This window comes from Anoplolepis gracilipes, chromosome 8 (genome assembly GCF_047496725.1).
Source record: "Anoplolepis gracilipes chromosome 8, ASM4749672v1, whole genome shotgun sequence".
In the NCBI taxonomy this organism is placed as follows: domain Eukaryota; kingdom Metazoa; phylum Arthropoda; class Insecta; order Hymenoptera; family Formicidae; genus Anoplolepis; species Anoplolepis gracilipes.
The window spans coordinates 4,749,755-4,772,033 of record NC_132977.1 but is presented as its reverse complement, the minus strand read 5'-3'; the positions used below and the strand labels follow the sequence as shown (position 1 = coordinate 4,772,033).

The following is a 22,279-nucleotide window of genomic DNA, read 5'->3' as shown; positions in this document are numbered from 1 at the left end:
AAAAGTTTCTAGAATGTTATTAACGTAGCAAAACTTGTATCGATCGCGCAGAAATTATGCGAAGGCTATGGATAAAAATGCACATTTGATAGAAATTTGTAGCATTAAAGTTTGTGCATATATTTGACGGAGTTTACACATATTCTATGTCCGATGTGGATGAAACTTGACGTGAGATATGTATTATGTTCCAATAAAATAGAAATTTTCATTATAATGCGTTTATAATAATATTTGTAAACTATATTGAATAATTAAAATTATATTTCCTCGTCAACAATAATATTACATTTTATTAAATATTATATCAGCTATATGATTAGTAAACAATTAAAAATATTTTAATGTGAGAGATACTCTAGAAAACATATTTTCACATATTATATATTATATTATGTACATTATCATGATATTATATTATTTATTTTCAATGTTATTGCGTTACCTTATCATCGAGTTTCATTGTCAGTCTTTTCACAACGTCATTAAGTTTCCGATATTACGGTATAAGAAAAAAAAAAATGGCGGCGTCGCACAGAAACAACGCGATTCCCCGTGATTAAAAATGATCATCGATTACTCCCCACGCTCTATTTCAAGTATCATCAAGCGCCTTTTCAGGATACAACAATCATCGAGAGCGCGATGATGCCTCTCTACATCAACTACTTTACTATCGAATAACGCGGTAGCGGTCTATCGAAAAAAAAAAAGTTTGTGTGTGTGTATCTTTTGCAGGTCGGCCAGGCCCTTGCCATGCGATGTCGTTGCAGAGCCCCAGACTTCGACATTACAGGTCGAAACACCAAATCAGATATATGCCTTCTAAAAAAGTTTTTATTATGTGCTGTATACACATGAGAAAAGACATGTGGCTCTCTCGCTCTCTAGTAATTGTATATATACATATGCCATATATATATATATATATATATATATATGTGTATATATATATATATATATATTGTATAATATATCTCAAGTTTCTTTATGCATCCACGCTTTTGGAATGACATTTATCGGCGCTCGCGAAACACGCTGCGGTAACATTCCTAACCGGAGGCTGCGATGTCGACTTGCGTGAACTCGATGATCTCGTGCTTTACATACGCCAGAATGAGTCTTGCGTTTACTCCTGAAGTCTCTCTATCCTATTCATATTTAAATTTATGCTAATTCTAAATAACACGAAGAATTTAATCTCACACGTATTAAGCATCAAACAATGCGTCAGTGTTGTGATAATTTTAGATAGAGTATAGAATTTTGAAAATTAGAAATAGAACCTAGAATTTACTCAGGTTTTTTTTTTTTTTTTTTTATTAATAATATTATGCTTATATGATCAAATGAATGTTAAGTATTTCCTGGATTTTTTTAGAAATCAACCAACGCAACAATGTTCGATACTGGATTTTTACACATAAATATTTAAAAGCTTGATGGTATTATTTTTAATATTTATCGTAATCAATTTATTGTAATCAATAGCCTTTCATGATTTTCTCGCAAGAATTATTCTCGCGTATTCTCGTCAAAAGTCACGGTTGAGCTCACACAATCGCCAGCCCCGTTTGTAATTATTACACGTGCGTTATTGTGTCTATTGTACATTGTTAGAGTGTTGTTCTATTTAGCTACGTTTGTATTATCTTGAATATCTCGTTAAGTTCTTTCGATCGTATTCACGAAGTGGGCATAGACGAAGCGTGGTTTCGCGGCGATAAGAAGGCAGGAAGAGGCTCGCATCTGTATATATCAGTATTATACGCGGGCCCCATTCCTGCTGTCTCTTGTGTACCGATGGTAGCTTGACAATAAAATCACATTCGAGCATGACAATCGTCTTGTTGCGCGTCTTAAGGGCTTAAAAGAAACCACGACTTCAATGAGTTATCACTTTTGAGCGCTCTGTTGGCATGGCCTGGTTTCACGTAATTTTATCGTTGAGAGATGCACCTTCTTCTTCCGTTGAAAGTTCTTACGTTCCGCTCGCGAGTGGCGGACGTCACGCTTCTCTACCGACTTAAGCCGAGATCGCGCACTTCCTTTTTTCAGGACCATGACAGCAATCTGCTTCGTGTGCAACCTGCCCATCCTAAGTCATCAGGTCGGGCTGATATGGCAGGGTGGCAATGGCTGGGACGATCTCGTGCGAGAACAGGTGGAGGAGTCCACTTTGAAACAACGACTGGGTATGCATGGACACGCTTCGACGATTTGTAACCAGCATTTTTAGCACATTATGGAAATTCAATGGTCTTCTCATGCCAAAGTGCTTTAAATTCATTTTCATGAGAATTGTAATGGCTGGTGCCCGCGTGTTGCGGAAATGTTAAAGTCAGAAATTAATAGTATTTATATTTTCTCTTCCTATCTTCTTCTTCCAAGAATAAAGTTTATTTCTTTGAAAATATATATTGTATAAGAGTATTTTTCCTTTTTTATAATGCAACTATTAAATCAATTTAAATTACAAATTCAATATATTCTATAATTTTACTTTTTAAATGATTTTCTTTCTCTCTCTCTCTTTTTCAACTTTTTACGCAAGTAAAATAATACTTCGCTTTTTATTCGATTTATACACAATATTATTTTATTATTTATTAAAAAGAAACAAAGACTCTATCATAAAACTGGCATTATTGTCAGACTTCTTCCGTAACAAGTCGATAATAAGACGACATCATTTTACTCTTGAACTTATATCGAACGATAACAGCCTCTACAATCGGAACGTGTTTGCCGTCAGGAACAGGCAGACGAGACTCCGCGGCGCAAATTACATCGATCTCGCCACCGAACGAGACCCAGGACTCCTCGCCGACGACCCATCGCCGACGGCGATCAAGCCTCGCACAGCTGACCGACATCTTGCGCGAATGGGGTGGCGGCGGTGCCTCCGGGAAGAGCGGACGCGGCAACAAGCTCTGCCGCAGGGAGACCTTGGCGGATCTCGCCAAGTCGCTGCCGTGGTCACGACAAACCACCACGGATGTGAGCCACCTGGCCAGCTTGCGGAAGAGACGGGAGAGCTCGGTCGACAGCGGCATCCGCAGCCAGGTGTCGACCAAGTCCAGACGTGATTCCGCCATCAGCGATTTCAAGAACGACCTAGCCAGACTCTGGAGTAAAAAGGACGTGCCGCCGCAGCCGCAGCCGCCGCCCACGGTCATCTCGCCCACGCCACGACGAGGTAAAGCTTCCAGTAGGGAGAGAGAAGTAGCTTGCTTCTCCGGTACCAGTCTAAAAATAGCGTCTGCGCTCGCGATCATCTTGAGGTTGCCGAGAGATTGATTTGTGGATTCAGTGAAAATAACGCAGGTCGTGATGTAAGCCTCCGAGACAGATGTATGTTTTTTTGCATGCATAACGTATAATTAACGTGAATTTTACAAAAAGTTTTAGAAAAAGTTTGACGTTTCGTTACTGATTTAACGTGTCAATTTTAACATCCGTATAGCGAATTATTTAGAAAAATAGTCTGGCTTCTTTTAATGTGATAATGTAACACGTAGATATATTCTTGAGATTATATAGTATATGTTTCATAATTAATTTTTTATATCTTATAAACGTTTACGCGTGTCAAGTTTCAATTTTCGAACAGAACAAAGGAAATTAATTACAGAACGAAGGAAATACAATCATTTTTTATCGAATTGCTCGAAAGCGTATGTATGTATGTATATATATATATCATACTAATTATTATATATTTGCAGGCTCCGGCGAATCGAGAAATTCTCGTCGTGGCTCCGGCGAAAGCGCGAGGTCCAGAAGAGATTCGGTGATTGCGGGACAGAGTCCCGGCGAGCGTAAACACGCCTGTAGCCATCATAGACGTAGGCAATCTCAACAATCGGTCGATGGGGGTGGCATTACACCTACGAAGTACTATAGAAATGATCAAAGACCGAGCGCTTCAAGTACGGACAGTGCGGCCAGTAACGCGGTCAGGTAAGTAATAATAGGTAGATGAATAATTAAATTCGAATAACCAAGATTTAAAAATTATGAAGACAAACATATTGAATTAATTTTTTAATTTAATTATCTTTCAATTTTCAAGTATATAACAGTTCATAACAATTCTTACAAAAAGAAATCGTTTATATATAAAAATATACACAGTGTCTAATAATTTTCTTCGATACATATTTGACTCTATATTGAAAAGAAAGGTAGAATATTCTTATCTCTAAATTGACCAAAAAATCTGCTATAAAAAGCATATTTGAAATGTTGAGGGATTCTATAGATATAGATAGTAGTATAGATATCTTATTCCTTAATTGTTTTTCGCCATTAGAGACCATATGGAGGCTCAAAGAAGTTCCACGGACAAAAGCGAAAGATCGAGCAGTACCGAAACCAAGACGCAATCAACGGGCCCCTGCATGGTTGACGCGAAGACGACGATGACATCCTTGACGGTTGACGGAAAAACGTCCACCGCCACCACGACTGAATCGAGAATAGTGACAATCAATACCTCGACAATGATGTCTACTTTGTCGACTTTAAGCGTCGATACAAAGGGCGCTATTGAAAATAAGTCTGGTATCAATCTGGACACATCCATAAATCCACCGACCATCGTCATGTCCTCGGTAACACCACCAGCGATCTCACCGACCGCCGGAAGCAGCCTCCCGCTTCCCGGCACCTCGACTTCCGGTAGCTCTAGCCCGGTCGGCTCCCCGAATGTCAACAATACACCTACGCATCCGTTACTTTCTACTCGGAGAGACTCGACTACGCAGGTAAACTGCGCATCCTTCTTTTACGACAAAGAACGTCAATCCAATAATTTGATGTAATAAGTTATAGTGATATATATGAAATTAAATTTTTTCATATATTTGACAAAAATAGATAAAATCTTCCACTTGCTCTGGATTTTTGCGTGATTTATTAATATACAGATTTATAGATTTCTTGATTATAAATCTTCAAATTCTTTTATATTGCGCATATTGATGATTATTTATTCTTTTAACAGTGTTATTACAAGAGTAAAGAAGTTTCGCCGAATAAATTATCGAGACTGATACGCCAACAAGCAGCAATAGATGAGTCGATGCCACCCACAGGACGTCGTGGAAGTCAACCAACTTTATCACCGGATCCAGATGATGGCGGTAACTACCAATTGTTGTTATAGTTGTCCGTTTTGCGTATAATACATAATAAATGAAATTAAAATTCTACATATACATTGTCGCAATTGACTTATCTTTATATATCTATTATTCTATTTGTATTTATATAGGTATCATACAATTTAATTTAAGATTATGATTTTTTTAATTATGAGATTACAATTCTATTATAATTTACTTCTAAATTATAATAGCATAATAATTAGCACGTCACTCTCTCATTTGTAATAACATAATAATACATCATTCATTTAGAATAGCATACTAATTAGCACGTCACTCTCATGTTTGCGATGAGTTAAACTTTTCGAAACCAGAAGAACATTTTGATGTAAGCGTGTAAGCACTTGATTTGAATGATAATTAGATATTAAAGTTATTAAACAAGAACGATATATTTATATTTTTATAAGCTGTATAATATACTAATTTCATCGATATATTTATAGGTCGAAAAGCACGAAGAGATTCTTTGAGTCCGGATTCTGCTTCTTATCCACGACGTCGCGACTCAAAAAGTCATTTAAGTCCCGACAGAAATGTTGATAAAAGAGATATCAGTCCTATCAGGCAACGGAAAGCTCGACTGAGAAGGCAATCCACTTCTATGGCTGGTCGAGCACCAAGGTATCTGCATTTTATTGATTTTCTAACATGAAGTGTAAACACGATAATTCATTTAAAATATTAATATTATTAGTTATCAATACATTTCAAATTCTAAAATATTTCATATTTAATCTGTGTATCTAAACTTTTTTTTATATTAAAACATTATTATACGCGTATAATACATCTTATATTAATATTTCTCCAAATTATTTTTAAATACTTTTACACATATATCGAGTTTTCACCATTTTTAAATTATAAATGTCTATAGAACTTTGAATTATATTTGATATAATCATTAATTAATTAATATATAATATTAATTTGTAACATATTAAAATTTCTCTTATTATTTATACATATATATTGCAGATCGCCGGACAGTTCCTCATGTTCGTCCAGAGATCCCAGTCCTTGCGCTCGCGCACCAAGTATCCAACATGCGCCAATAATACGACGGCAATCCACCACCGAAGAGATTTTGATAGCGCGCGGTTTTCGACGGCAGAGTACCACCGAGGAAATGATACGATGCCGTAATTTTAGACGACAAAGCTCTCAAAGCGATGACACGGTTCGTTTCATCTCGAGAATATTCGCGGCAATGAAATCCACCTCGAAATAAATATATAAAAAATAATAAACCTTCTGCAAAAAAAAATTCATATTTTTTTTTTTTGCACTTAAGAGCATTGAATAGATATAGTAAAAATTTGTATTTATTATTATATTGTAAAAACATTTTATGAAGCGAAACCATCTTTGTGACAAATGTGGAAATAATATTTTTTAAAAATTGTATTCAAAAAATTTAAGATTTTTAAGAAATCGTTTAATATAGAGAAATATAAGACAAATTTTTTTATAAAATTTTATTAAGAATTAAATATGAATTATTTTTTATTTATATTATTTATATTAGAATTATATTTTATATTTTATTTAACGCTTATGATGATTTTTTAATTAACGATCAATGATTTTATTTCTTGTAGGTTCAGAGATATCGCGGACGAAGAGACAGCTCTGCTCAAATCACGGATGGCACTTTTGCGACAATGACAGTTGAGACATCTAGTACATTTTTTGACAGCAGCACCCAGACTGGTGAGTAATTAAAAGATAAATATAACTTCGTCGTATAGAAAGCAAAAGTGTTTTCTTGTTGTAATTCACGACGTTATGACAAATTTCAGCGTATGCCAAGTGTACGTTTACTCTTAATTTTTGACAGCAGAAATAATTTCGCTCTGTAATGTACTATTAGTATAAGAAGAGTCTTTTAAGTTCGTAAATTTTCATTGCTCTTATGTATCCATATTGCATCGCGCAACAAGATCTACTCTTGAAAAGATAAACATCTTCATTAAATAATCATCAATGAACAAAGTGTATCCATGTCTTTGCGTTTTATTCTTTAAAAATTTTACTTGATATATTTTATATATTAAATTTTATGCAATGTTATAAACCATTACGTGAAATTATTTAACAATAGAAAAAATTGTATAAAAATAAAATCTAGAGCAGAAAAAAAAGTTCTTATTATTTGCTGAAATACGTTTTTCTTCAATCTCAAAAATAATTACGTTATATCAAAATTTCGACAGCTTTTGTTTAATCGTTATATAAATAGATATAAATATTATTCATAAATTGGTTGACTATAATACATATTATATTTAACAAAATTGAAAAGTTAAAAAATATCTTTATATTAAATAATTTGGCGGAGACAAATTTGAAGTAAAATTATTCCTTTTTTGCAGAAATTTTTTTTTATACGATCAAGTTACTTTAAATGTCATATTGCAATAGTCGAATCAATAAAATATTTCTTGACAGTTTGACAGTATTATATTTCATTATATAGGTCAAAAATTTTTTTTAGTACAAAATACTCTCTTTTGATTTTTTGAAAGCAGTTTAAAACATTCTTTTGTTTATTATATGCCATATGAAATTTATATTTTTCATAATATTATAGAATCTTTCTATAGAAGATTGATATAATCATGACGGTCGGTCTCATTACTTAAAATAGCAAATCCGAGTATTCGCTATCAAATGCTTTGCATCTCGAACGTTGTGCTAAATTCGCGCTCTTGTTATCGCGTCATGCGCGAGTATCGCGTTAGCCGGCGTCGCGACGCTCGAGGACGCAGGCGTCATTGTGGCCGATTTAGTTCCTGCGAGATAACATTGGGTGCACCGTAGTCGATAGACTAGAAAACAGAAAACCAACCCTTGTGAGGTACTCGTCGTCTAAAGACGAGCGTGCGTGTATACTCGTCGCGACTCCGCCTCGTGCGCAAGGTGTTCCCGTCATCATAAGACGAGGAAGTCAGAGTAGTCGCGAAAGAATGCGTCTTACATCGAAGTGAGAATCACGAAAAATTTTATCGTACTTTGGGGACCAGTGTTTACCATCGATCCTGTGGAAGATCGACGATCGAATCATCGAATTCGACCGAGGAAGGATCGCACCTGAAGAAAGGACTTTCCGCAAACGGACGGCTCGTCTGATTCTTTATGTTTTAATTGAAGGTGCGCGCGACAAATCCTGCACGTCCCACTTCCACCTTCGTCTGTTTACACGCATCGAAGAATCGATCCTAGGACGATCAAATGTCGGTGGCGAGCCACGCCGTCAGAAAGGTGCGCGGCCCTTCCTGCGGAAGAAATGATACGATCGAGTTTGTCCATTAGAGCGATGAAAACATGTTGATCGTGGGTGGTGGCTCTTCTTCCGATCGGCAGATTGAAGTTTACCGACTGTTAAGATTTCCCCGTGAAACGAACAGGCATTCCTCTCTTCGTCGGTTCCTCGCGTACGTATGTACATATATGTAATATATTGTACAAGCATACATCCTGCGTTCACAATCGCGGGGCGCACGATCAGGTGTTTTCCGCTGACAGAACGCAACCACTTGTGGCAGAGCCCGGCGAACGACTCTGTCGCTCGATATCGGTCCCGACATCACGCGAGAAATTTGGAAATCGGCCAACACGCGGCACGCGTCGTCAGGGAAACAGGACCTAACTCGTCCTGTCGTCGTGCGACCTGAAAGGTCCTTCCGTGACCTTCGAGGCGGCGGCGGACGTCTCCGGGCGTCCTTGACACGTTATGTCGATCGTTCGATAGTCACGCGCGATTAGTCAGTGTGCCGATTGTGTGTTTTTTTCTGTGAAGTTTGAATGTGAAATTGGCGAGTGATGGCGAAGAGGATTTGTCCTAGCGATCAAGGACTCTACTACTTTCCTGTCAACGCGATCATGACGGAGACTCTCGCGAAACTGACGATCCACAGGTATGATTCGATCGTATAAAATATATCTCGAACGTAATCCTTATTTTTATTGCGCGATTTTACATGCAGTCATAATGGAAAAAAATTTATCGATTTTTTTGTGATTGACAATATTTTGTCAAGTGAGCATTATACAGTGCTCTTTGAATAATTTATTTTATTTGTGTTTTAGGCCTCATATTTTTATGCTTCGCATTTATTTTAATAATTTACATCTATGAACAGTTAGATTCTATAGAATATATTTTTAACATGGATCTATCTGATTTACATAACGCAATATATCGTTTCAATTATTAATGCGTAATAGAATTTTTCAAATATAAATTAAAAATTTTATATCATAAAAAGTAAATTTTCCTTTAAACAAAAAGATTTATCCAAGACTTTTTCACAATCTTTGAATATTCAAAATTATATATATGTCTCGAAAAATAGCTTAAAAAATGGAAAAATAATCACTTCCTACATGAATATTTAAATCAAATAAGATATAATACAAAAATTTTATATTATGTCTTATTTGATTCTAGATATTTATATAAAAAGTATATATTTTCCATTTCTTAAACTGAATCTTAATGTAAAACTAATGTTTCGATATATATATATATATATATATATATATATAATTTACAGTTTATATTATATGTATATATTATAATAGAATTAATTATATAATTTATTATATAATGCAAAATATCATTTAAATAACATAAATATATAATACGTGTTAATAATATGTGTTAATGTTAACAAGAAGATAGAGTGAAGCTTCGCGCGTGTTATATCACAATTTAGTAACGTGTCGTGTTTCACAATACTTAAGATTAATAAGTCAATATGAATTATACGTACTAACTTGTGGTTAGTCGCCAATTTAGATTACGAATCCCGACGCACCGTATTCAAATGTCAAAGTTAAATCTTTACAAATTTAACATATTATTAACGGGTAACGTAATTTACTCCAGTGCAATTTAAAATTTAACGTTAATGAACATCATAGAATACACACATATTCATTATAGTATATCTATAATTAAAATCGCGAATTTTTAAGAGTATGATAATTCAACTTTATTTCGTCCCGTCGTGTGGGATGATAGTCACAAGATCACTCGGTTACACTTATCCATAATGCTAGCGTCTTTTAATGGATCGATGATACAGATTTCAGAATTTAGTGCGCTATATTTAAATTCGAAACGGCAATTTCGCCGAGTTTATGGCGTGTACGAGAAGTTGAGATACAAGATAATTGTGTTCCTCGACGACCTCGGTGGTGATAAATATTTTCATTGCGAATTTTATGACGAACGTGATCAGTTGAGTAGAGAAGTACCCCTCGTTAGAACGTTTTTATCGTGGACCATGTTTAATACGCGTCATTGAAGTCGCGCGCGCGCGCACGTATGTCGGAATCAATTATAAAAATAATTCTTTTAACGTCGCGTTAATGTTTCGCTTTTTATTTTCCTTTAATCTGCAAACCGAGATTAAAATGTTGATTCGTTCGAAATCTAAACGAAAGCAAAACAAAACGAGTACCATTTCGCTAATTAAATCGCGTATACAGTTTTATTTGCGGCAAATATATCATACAGGATTTTTATTAATTTAATTTAATTATATTACATTCAACGGCGGATTTTAATCGCGTAGCTTTTCAACTCTCCCAAAGAGATTCGTGTCGGAACTATGCGGGAGCGAATTATTTTTGCTTTGCTTCTCCGTTGCCGACGAAGAAAGAATCATTACAAGAAACTTGACCTGTGAATGACTGGAAGTTGTTTCGTCTTCTCGGTATATTAAAGATTCGAAGCACCTACAACTTTTATGTTAACTGACATCTTGCTAGCAAGTTTCAAGACATATCATTGCATTGTTAATATAGAAAAAAAATCTCTATAGTTTGAACGAACATTTTTGAAACAAAAAAAATTCTATATTAAAACTGATCTTATCTCTATCGAAAAAGGATTTATTATTATTTCTCTCGCCAAGAATTTACAACAAAATTTATAGAATATAATATAGAGAGAATAACTGAAATGTTAAATATCTATATGACTAGACAGTTAACTAATTTGTCATGCCCGAAAGCAATTTTTGAAATAAACAATTAAATCCATTAATAATAATTTAATTTAATTTAATTTACGAAACGATTGTTGAATATCTAATTAACGATAAACGTGTGACTACATCAACTATGTTTTGCAATCAACTCTTTTCTCGTACGGGTAATATTAAGTATGCATATTGGCGCGTATACATTCATAAGTGCGCTTTTAAATTAGCCAATCGAATGGTATCCATCGATAACGATTTAATTAGAGACAATTATCGAATACGCAGCAAAACGTAATAGAATTCTCATCACTGTTCATGCTGTAGAATTAACTCCGTATGTCCACACAGATGATTTTCAATAACTTTAAATTAAATGACCTTCGTACAATTAAAATATTCAAATTTAAAAAAAATTTTTTTTAAATATATATTAATATAAATATAAATGTATAAAAAAAATAATCCAGAGAGGGAGATTGTAAATTATTCATTTGTAAATTGTGTCATAATTTTGATACAAGGTAAAACAATAATTTCTACATATATATGTATTTTATTTTTTACTATACTTCGATACTACTGTCCCGCAAACAACGATTAGAACTTATTATATGTACTGTGCATTATTCATCGCAATATTCATCTGCAGTTTATTACATTCTTTGTGATCTTCTTTCTACGCGATGCCGAAGGTTTCTCTACTTTATGACCGCTTTTTACTTTACCGCGGTGCCTTAATTATGTTTCTCTTATCTTCGAGACTCGGCCAGTGCTCATGTAATTTAGTGGATACGTGTTCAAGAAAGTGTAGCTACGAACAAATTGTCCATAATTTGAGCGCCGCTGGCAAATGTAATTTTCCAGATCGGTCTTGTCTCTTGGTCGCGCGAATGCGTCCATTTCGAAATTGCTCTCGTGTATTTTCGCCTTCGCGTTAAAGAAAGGAATAACAAGGTGAGGCGCCCGACTTTTACGTTGAGTACCTCCACTTCTCTCTTCCGTTCGTCTCATTTTAGGCTTTTTTTGCCGTCTATCGGATGTTTCTCTTGAATGGTAAGATTAAATTTGCCCAGAGCACAAGGTACCTTCTAAAAAATAGAACATGACGAAAATATTGGTTACCAACAATAAGTAATTTTTTATTAAAAAATATATAGACAAGATTATATATAGTATATAAAAATATTATTGGCAATTTACAGACTCTTAGTGAAATATTTGTAGTATGTAATTGAAATTTTATTCTTAAACATTCGTCCGCTGGTATTATATTTTTTAATTTTTATCGAAAATTATGATAATATAATAATAATTTTATTGGGATAAAATAATGTAATAATATTTTTCATTATGATAAGATAATATTTTTGTAAAATCATTACGAGTTAGATTTTGATTGTCGACTCACAGTTTATTCAAAATTATTGTATTTCTTTTAGCGAATTTTTTAATGTTTCCTTAAATTTTTTAATCTTCAATCTTATTTTATTTTTGACACTTAATGTTTCTGACATTGAGATATTGTAGTTGTCGCTCTTATTTTGCTTTTTGGGATTATTGCGTGTAGCACAGATAAATAGCTAAACCTTGTATACGCCGTCTAATCTCACCGTATAACTAAATAAAAAAAAATTTCGGAGATGTCGATCTATTTTATTTCCTTCATCCGCTTGTAAACGTGAGATGAAATACAATAGGTCGTTCGTGCAAGATCGAAGTGACGAAAGCAAAGGTGACGGTAAACGAAACAGCACAAAAAAGAGGTATATTATCGTGCGCTTCGAATGGTGAAATTTAATTGAACGTTCGTTTTTAATCGCATTATTCCACGCCTGTTCGGCGTGTAACGCGGCCATGTAATAAGCTTTTAATCGAGAAATATTAATCGGCCGTAGCCACGCGAGATGCTCGTGAAAAACTCCCGGGCTTATTGTATGCCAGCTGAATCCTCGACAGAATTCGTCCCTTATCCATTCTTCAGCCTTCAACGATAAAAGGGCGCTTTTATCAGCGAATAATTAGATTCACATTAACAACTAGCTTACTAATGTGTTTTGATATTCAATATTCGATAAAAAAAAATAATAAACTAAGAATGAAAAGCAACTTTGTTCATATTATCATGATTATTGATACTTGAATAGTCGTATCTTTTCTTATAAAAAACTAAAGGAGCAAAACTTGTAAAAAATTGTAAAGAGCACATTTATTATTTAAAAATATTATATATTAATTCGTTTAATATATCATATCATGTGGCTAATTATGGATTTCTGATTTGCTTAATGCTAAAACATTAACGTCATTGTAAACAAGATTCATATCTATATTGTTAACATGCCATATTATATTTTGTTTCCGCGATATCATTGCATAATCTCCTAATACTATATGTACCTATATTATAAATATTACACCATTAATTAATTGATCGGTATGGGCGATAATTCCGTGTGTGTTATCATTCTCTTATTAATAAATATGAATATATGTGTAGAATTCATTCAAAATATGGAAATATATGGTCGAGTTTAGAAAATCAAGGATAGCAACGAATCGGAAAGTTCGAGGAGATGCTTGGGGGGGATATTGCCAACCGTAAATCCCATCAATCGCGTCGCTGCTCACTCAGTGCATGTGCGTTTATCAAGGATTTATTGAGCTCTAATCCATCCCGTAGCTCTCGCAAATCAATTATTCGTTTATTCCTATTGACGCGCGAAGGGCGCGGCACGCTCGTCGGATTAAAGGGGGAATTTCGATTGGCATATACATACGAATGCAAATAATCGGTATTTTGCTCGCAACCGCGTACATTGTGATTAAGGCACGTCACACATGCGTTACGCTCATACTTCACACTTTTACTTGCGAACGAGCGAATCTGTACTCGATTTCTCTAGAATTTGTCATTTAAGTGAAACAGCTGAAGCAGATGTAATAGAGAGGGCTTTTTATATACCTATATGTATATAAAAATTCTTTAAATTTGATCGTCTTTCGTATAATTATTATTTTTGATATAATTAAAAGTCTTTATAATTATAGAATCGTGTAAACTTTAAATTTATGGAAAAAAATTTTTTCTTCTAATAAATGAATTATTCTCAAAAAATACGGATAAACTTGAGCAGATTTAAATTGTCTAGGTTTGGAAAAATCTGATAAAAAAAAAGAAAAAGAGCAAATGAGAACGGCATAATTCTTTCATCCGCGACGCGAGCTACGGTAGAATCCCGGATGCAATAATTGCGCGAGATGTAATTATTATTTCCATCGGTGGCGACCGCTGGTAATCGTTGCTCTCTCGCCGGAGGATTCTCTTGGGAATTTCATTGGTTTCGATAAATTCCACCGGCCGACTGGCCGAGGTCGTGCTCTCCGGTCATCAATTTCCGTCGACAAGACCGCGTTCATTGCTAAGGCCGAATTTACGCTTTTGGCGATCGCTCCCGGATAAATCGTCCAAAGCGAATGAATCGGAAGTGAACTATCGACAAGTTAAGTTCACCAAAAGCTCTTCGTTCTCATTGTCAGTCGTTTGTAAAGCTCGAAAATTATTAGAACCAGTTAAGAAAAAAATCAATTTTCCAGGTTAGTGGAAGCATCTGTTATTAAAATTTAATCCGGTGATTCTGGAAACTACATTGCGTTTGTATAATCTGATCATAAATTATCTGTTAAATTTAACGCGCACCATATACATGAAAATCATTCCGTACATTAGAAAAGTCCATAAATGATCCAATGTCGATATCACGCGTTCAATTGCTGCGTGAAAAAAATTTGGTGTATTTTTACGAATGTTTATTATACTTAAAAAATGAATTATTTTTATTAAACGAATCATTCTTAATCATTTCATTAAATTCCATAAATAAAACCATAATTATTAGTATTTATATCCTTTGTTTTAAACAAATGTAATGATTTAAATATATTTTAAATTACATTAAGAGAAAATAAGTTAAAGAAAATATTTTTAATGCGTGCTTAGATTAACGTAAGATATATAAATTTTTCCTTACATTTTAAAAAATTTTAATCGCTCGTAATACAGAAGCTATTAATGTCGACATTTTTGTTAGAGATTGACCTCAAATTGATTACAGAAGCCACAAATAAAACGAAACGCGCTGGGAAATATTGTTATGGCTAGTATATATAACCTGTATATACAATTCCAATTGAATTTATTGAACTAGAAAAGGTTAAAGTGTATTAATTGCAGCTCTCATTAATTGTGTATCTAAGCGCTGTTATTATAAATGTTAAATAATGTAATATAACTCATAATTGTCCGAAATAATGAATATTTTTTAATATTTTTAAGTTTTCAGTTTTTTCCTTAAATTTTCTCTTAATAAAAGATAATGAAACTAATATTATAAAACGTGTTAAAAGAATATTAAGATCTTTTTTTTTGTTTTCAACAACGAACGTTAGTGCCTAAAGTTGTAATATACGGAGCTACTAGACACAATTACATTACGCACTCGGCACGTGTATGTAATATCATTTTACATATGAATTAAGCGAGTCACTTCAACCGACGAGACGACGACTCGCTCTCGGAGTTCGCGTTAAATCCGGTTTTCCTGTCGTATCGAATGCGGCAAGTTTTTTTTCTTTTTTTTCTTTTTTTTATTAACCGCGACCGAATCCCACATGCTGTAAAGCTCTAGCGAATAAAACACCTGCTCCAAGCACATGGCAAAGACGAGGGTTAAAACGTCAATAAAAGTGAGCTATCGAGCGAGTTTGTGTACCACAATATTACATGCTCGTGTATTTTGTCCCCCCGTTTTTTCGAAGAACATTTGAAAATTTCATTTGCGGCGGATGTTCTACACCTACACGAACATACACGGTGTCGTATACGCGCGAGATTGCAGAAATGGGAATAACGGGTCGGCAGGCAGCGAAGAATTAATTAATTAGGCGTGGCGAGAGATGCAATCTAACGTTCATAGAAGTCCCATTGGAAGTCGTAAGATAATGCGCAAGATTGTCGCGACAAAAGTTTATCATAAAAGAAATTACAATGAGAGACTGTGATAAGTCTAAAAAGAAAAAATATGTCTCAAACCATGATTTCGCAAAGTAACAAAAATTAAAATTTTTTGAGAAGAAAATTTAATGAGAGCTGCAATTAACACACTTTAACCTTTTCTAGTTCAATAAATTCAATTGGAATTGTATATACAGGTTATATATACTAACCATAACAATATTTCCCAGTGCGCGTTTCGTTTTATTTGTGGCTTCTGTAAGTTTCTTTTGTAATTGTAAAATTTTTTTAAATCTCTTTTAATCCTTGTTTTTTTTTTTTTCTACTGATTTATCTTTAGTAATTTCTTTATACTTTAATCTTGTAAATTTAATTAGATTGAATGCAATTTCTTTCTGAAATATATCTCTATGTTTGCCTTTCAATATTTTCATTTTTGCGCAAAGAAAACACGTTGCAGTTACATATTTTCTCATGAATAGAAAGAGTCAGGGGATCAAACGAGGTTAAAGTACTGATAAAGGCTGCGTCAATATCAACGCGTTCGTGCGTGCACGCTATTATTTTCTTTTGTTACTAAAGCCTGTTTGGAACAACAAACACGCAACTCAGGTAATATTCAAATATCTCCAGTGCAATAGCGACAATAACTTCGTTCAATTTTATCCGCATCTAACGCATTATTTTTATTTGCTTTGTTTACCGTTTACGAACTTTCAGCTATGCCTCATTCGATCGGAAGTAGAAGAAAAAATATCGCAATTTTTTTCTTCTTTTTCTCTCTCTCCAATGTTCATTACACATTCCACGTTACTTTCCGATACATTATTTTGCCATGCAATGAGTGTGTATAAATAAGAATACGGTCATCTTGAATATATAGTATAATCGTTGTAGGCGAGAACTTAAAAAGACCATCGTGATAAGTGTAGGTAGACTTTTGGCTGTCTCTCCTTTACTTTTCGAATCTTTGCTCCACATCGCGGTTAAACACACGTTTTATCTCGATGACAAATTGCGTCTGCTAACATTCGATTTAGCTGTTGCATATTTTAGGCGAGATTTGCATTCGCGTCGCATTTCGAGATAAAAAGCGAAACCTAAAGAATGTATTTACGCGCGTTTTCTTCTTGAAAAATATCGCTACCTGTGTAAAATAAAAAAACTGCGATTTAATCGACGTTTTCCGTAGTTACGCTTGCAATCTCAAGTGATTTTATCTCGATCCGAGTTACAACTTACAACGCTCTGTATTCTGTGGAAATGTTTACTCCATCGCTTTATCTCGTTCAATCTAAATTTTTACAACTGCGTTAAAATATTTTGCATTATATTTTTTACTATTATTAGTCCACTATCAAAAAATTGACGTAATTTAATGATTCGATGCGCACTATATATATGCTATCAATAATCAAAATCATTTTATAAATTTTTCATTTATAATAAAAAATATGCAAAGTATAAGATTTTTTTTTGAGTCGTTAAATGTAACAGAAAGAAAGAGGGAAAAAATTAAAGCACACCTGTATAATATTCGCGTATAAAGTATATCAGATGACAACGTAAATCGAGTGTAGAATAATACCTTTTGGTTGTGTATGTAACGTAATATACCATCTAACGTAATCTTGTCATATCACGTGCTACCGTCATGCCGCGAATAATTTCGCTCGTCATCCGGATATTTTGCACGAAATATATTACGGTTCGCGAAAACTTGAAAACGAGATTGTTGCGACGTAGCTACTTTATATTTCAGATTCATCGGTATCTTTTAAACTTTCCTCAGCAGCGAATAAATGTTAATACATAAATATTGTAATGTATTCTTGTTGCAAGCACATTCGAAATATCATCGTTTAGCAAAATTGATTTTGTATGTTAAATGTATCGTTTCAATCGCATTTGATACTATTTTCATCTAATCTTGAATATCTTGCGACTGAAAAAAAATTGAGATGAAAAGAAATGAAATATCAAATTATTGCATAAATTATAAAGCACGTAATTAAAATATAGATTAGGTACATGAAACAAAAGTAGTAGGTAAAAATAGTATTTCTCTATTGTAATATTTTATCTATCTGTAAATATATAATGATACGATAAAAAAGAAAAAGGAAACAGTATATAAATTGTTATACTTTTATATTTTCTACATATAATAACATGTTGTATTTATAGAATATTATTACTATATTATATTATCACATTTTGGAATGTAAAATGTTGTTTTAATTAAAATTTCATCAAATTTTATTCTTACGCAAGTTTCTCACTTAATTTAAGACAAATATCTTGCATGTACGAGAACACATTATGATCTTAAATTATCAAGTTTCAATTAGCGGGAAAGTGTTTGCTATTTTTATTTAAAATACACATCTCTTTCTCTTCGTTGTTAAAATAAATAATAATAATTACATATAAATACTATATAAATATATTATATTATATATAACTTTCTAACAATCCTAGTAAAACAATGAATCGGCATATCTATGTTTTCGTGTGCGGGTAGCGCTAAAAGGGTATCAGAATAACGTGTAGGTATTCCGCGAGTTTCTATACCATAGCTTTTTTGAAATGATCCAAAAATGATTTTAAAAATGACAATCTTTCATACGTAAATTGGAATAAAAAAGATTGTGTAAATAATTTATTGATTTTTTCATAGATTTTTCGGAAAATATATCATTCCATAAACTTTGTTTCTGTAAATTAATATTTTGTTTATTTTTTTTTATCGCTAATATTTTAAAACATTTTTTATCATATGTACATTTCACTGAATTTTATTCCGTATGACATTTTTCTTTTCTTATAATATAATCTCAAATTCATGTGTTTAATTTCGCGAATTCTAAAATTAAGAGAGATGGAGAAAAAGAGAGAGAGAGAGAGAGAGAGAGAGAGAGAGAGAGAGAGAGAGAGAAAGAAAATGGAAGCCACATTTATTAAATATTTCTAACTTGAAACAATACTTAATTCTGGAATCACGAGATATTCTAGACCACATATACATATAAAGTAGTTTAAGGACATTTTGACATGAGAGCTAGATGCTTCAATAATTTAATAATACTGAAGGATAGAATTTCAAAAATGTACAATAATAGTTAGCTGCGCTAATTATTATTGGACATTTTTATTGTGACAATGTAAGTAAACAAAATTAGGTGTAATTGCAATGTTGTGCAAAATGTCAAAAGTGATTCTACGAAAATTACAATTTTCATGCATGCAAAATAATTGGTCTTTATACGCGAAAAATATGTGTAGAGGTAGTGCCATTTATTCATATAATAGTTTTGTTTTATATATCAAGAGTTTTATCAAAAAATATATTATGTCAACACACAAAATGTCCAATTTTCTCTCGAGAGTCTTCTCAGATCCTTCTTTTAACATATAATAAGAAGAGAGGACTTTATTTCTCATGAATCTTTACATCATATTTTTACGTTATATATTTTATTGTATATAATCTCTTCACATTACATATAAAATAGAGATTAAAGTCTCTCTGAAAATATATTATTTCAGCACACAAAATATTCATTTTTTCCCTCAAGAATTCTCCAGATCTCTTTTTTAATATATGTATAATAAGAAGAAAATACTTCATATTTCTCATGAATCTTTATATCATATTTTTATTACGCATGTTTATATTTTATTGTATATATATTCTCTCTCCACATTTCATGTATGTATATATAAATAAAATAAAAATTTAAGTCTTTCTATAAAAGACAAAAAAGTTTCAGAAATGTCTGAACGTTTCTTTTTACATCTCGACATGTTAACATGTCGAGATGTCACTAAATTATACAAACCCCCGTTCATGTGCGTGCGTACATACGTGCAATTACATATCGCGGCGGTCACGAATGCCTCGCCAGTTTACTTCCTAACGAAACCTACCGACTGATGCGGCGCCGTGACGTCCGCTTTTCTCTCGATATCAAAATTCCATGCCTGGCACGCGCTGGAACTCTTTACGGCCTCCAGTGTGTCGGTGTGTGTGTGTGTGTGTGTGTGCATGATGTGGTGTCACGAGAGCGACGACCACACCCCGATTCAGTTCAACACAACCTCGCAGAAAAATAGTTAAGTAAGGACACGGGAGGGGCGGGGGTGCGCAAAATATGGAGATAAAAAAATAATGTAAATAGAACCCGGAATGATGGACAAATTCTCTCAGAGGCTTTAACGATTATGACAAAGAAGCGAATGTTACGTAATGCGTTGGAAACATTTGGAATTAAATATGCAAAACGTCTGTCTAAACATATATATAGAGAAAGAGAGAGGAACATAAATTAATAATTATTAATAATTAAAATTATATAATAATAATTAATTATTGCTCAAATAATGTATTATTCAATAAACGTTTACAATACTTTTTGCAAGACGATATAATATGAATGTGAACTTGGTATTTTTTTTATCAAATATAGGAGATTATATCTCTCGTGGAAAATATTTTCCACGAGTATCTGTCATTTTATTAATGATAATAAAAAAAAGTGTGAATATTTCTAAAGACTTTCTTATATACAATATATTTTGAGGTTTTTTTTATTTTGAAGTTTTGTACAAATATTTAATACACATTATATATTTGTGGACATTAAACTTAAAAGTCTATTTTTATTTTTATTGTTTCAAGAACCATCGCCGTTGTACGACAACAACCATTATCACGAGGAGTGCCTAAAATGTAACAGCTGCGGCCTGAATCTGACGGGACCGAATCAAAAGCGGGCAAGACGGTGAGTATACTAAAAATCGTTTGTTTCTTTATCTTTCATTGCTATATCTATCTTATTGCATTTCATCGAGAGTTTCAATGCAACTGTGATATTTTAAAAATAAAATATACAAATACTAGTTTCTCTTAAAAATCTCGAAATAAAGTTCTTCCTTGCACACGTGAAATTTGGAAAATATTTTCAATTCACTACTCTTACTCTGTTTACATTGTATAAAATTTCATGATATCGATCTGTAGTGTGTGTAGAAAAATAATGTTTGTCCTAAAAATTGTCGGAAAAATGCTGAGTCACAAATTCACGTCTTCACCATTTAAGTTATCATTTTTTTATTAGATTGATTTATTATCTCCGGCCTGGTTTTACACAATTGAATCTGCATTTTGCATTACCTACAAAAAAATGAACAGAGAGGTGAATAGATACTTCGTATCTAAAGTTGTTATTATTCAGAAAAAACAAACAATTAAAAAATTATACAATAAAATGGCTAATTTTATGGCATCATTTTAGCAAATTGCTAACTATTACGAGTACTATAATTTCCTTTTTCGTTTTCATTCTTTGTAAATAATCGTACATCATTAGATTCTGTCCGCTATTTGTTTTATGCCATTCTATGGCATAAACGACTCCTTACATCTTCTTCTATATTTAAAAAATTGAGCCGACGTATATGAAACGAGATCCATGACATGGGCGGTCCCATGAGGCTGAATTCTCAGGATATTTCAGTCTCGGAGGCTGAATGCCGACTGCTCAAGATATGCACGATGAAATAGACGCGAGCGAAATACCGCTCTCTCTCGATTTACATCTCTGTAGTCTCAGAGACACTCAAAGTATAAATTGGACTAATAAATAAATGTAATTGCTCGTATAATTTAATTTTTAAATTAGGATATGATTTTAGAATACGATGGCTCTATTCGTTGCTAATAATTTACTTATCATCTCTGCAATATATTTTTCTCTTTTTTTTCTCTCTCTCGCTTAAAAAGATTTAAAAAATACATGATTACATAGTACACACCAATTTGCAGTAATCCGCAAATAAAATAAATGTTGAAATATTCTATAAATATAATCTCGTTCATATAAGCCCCTTTATATAACAGTTCCTTTATATAAACTAACAATTGATCAGTTGAGGAATCATTGTGCAACTGTACTTTTGAAACGCATCGTCATACACAGACAGAGATTCCGTTCACGATTTAACACTTTGTTCTCCGAGGTGAGAAAAGCGTCAATGGATCGCGCGACAGGGAAAGGCACTTTTTTCACCGTCTATACATTACGTCGCCGTCTGAC

The 22,279-nt window shown here is 33.2% G+C and overlaps 1 protein-coding gene across 10 annotated transcripts in view; it reads left to right on the top strand.

Moving 5' to 3' along the window:
- Rsh (Rap GTPase activating protein radish) overlaps positions 1-22,279 on the top strand; it is a 136,726-nt gene that overhangs the window by 95,867 nt on the left and 18,580 nt on the right. For 5 of the 10 annotated variants that reach the window (XM_072897816.1, XM_072897821.1, XM_072897818.1 and 2 more), the window contains exons 2-11: positions 739-796; positions 2,059-2,195; positions 2,756-3,199; positions 3,729-3,963; positions 4,316-4,769; positions 5,009-5,147; positions 5,618-5,795; positions 6,153-6,354; positions 6,776-6,887; positions 20,863-20,965. In XM_072897816.1, coding sequence (XP_072753917.1) covers positions 739-796; positions 2,059-2,195; positions 2,756-3,199; positions 3,729-3,963; positions 4,316-4,769; positions 5,009-5,147; positions 5,618-5,795; positions 6,153-6,354; positions 6,776-6,887; positions 20,863-20,965 — 2,062 coding nt within the window. The remainder of the gene's footprint in view (positions 1-738; positions 797-2,058; positions 2,196-2,755; positions 3,200-3,728; positions 3,964-4,315; positions 4,770-5,008; positions 5,148-5,617; positions 5,796-6,152; positions 6,355-6,775; positions 6,888-20,862; positions 20,966-22,279) is intronic. The other 5 variants (XM_072897824.1, XM_072897823.1, XM_072897820.1 and 2 more) reach the window with 1 other exon arrangement.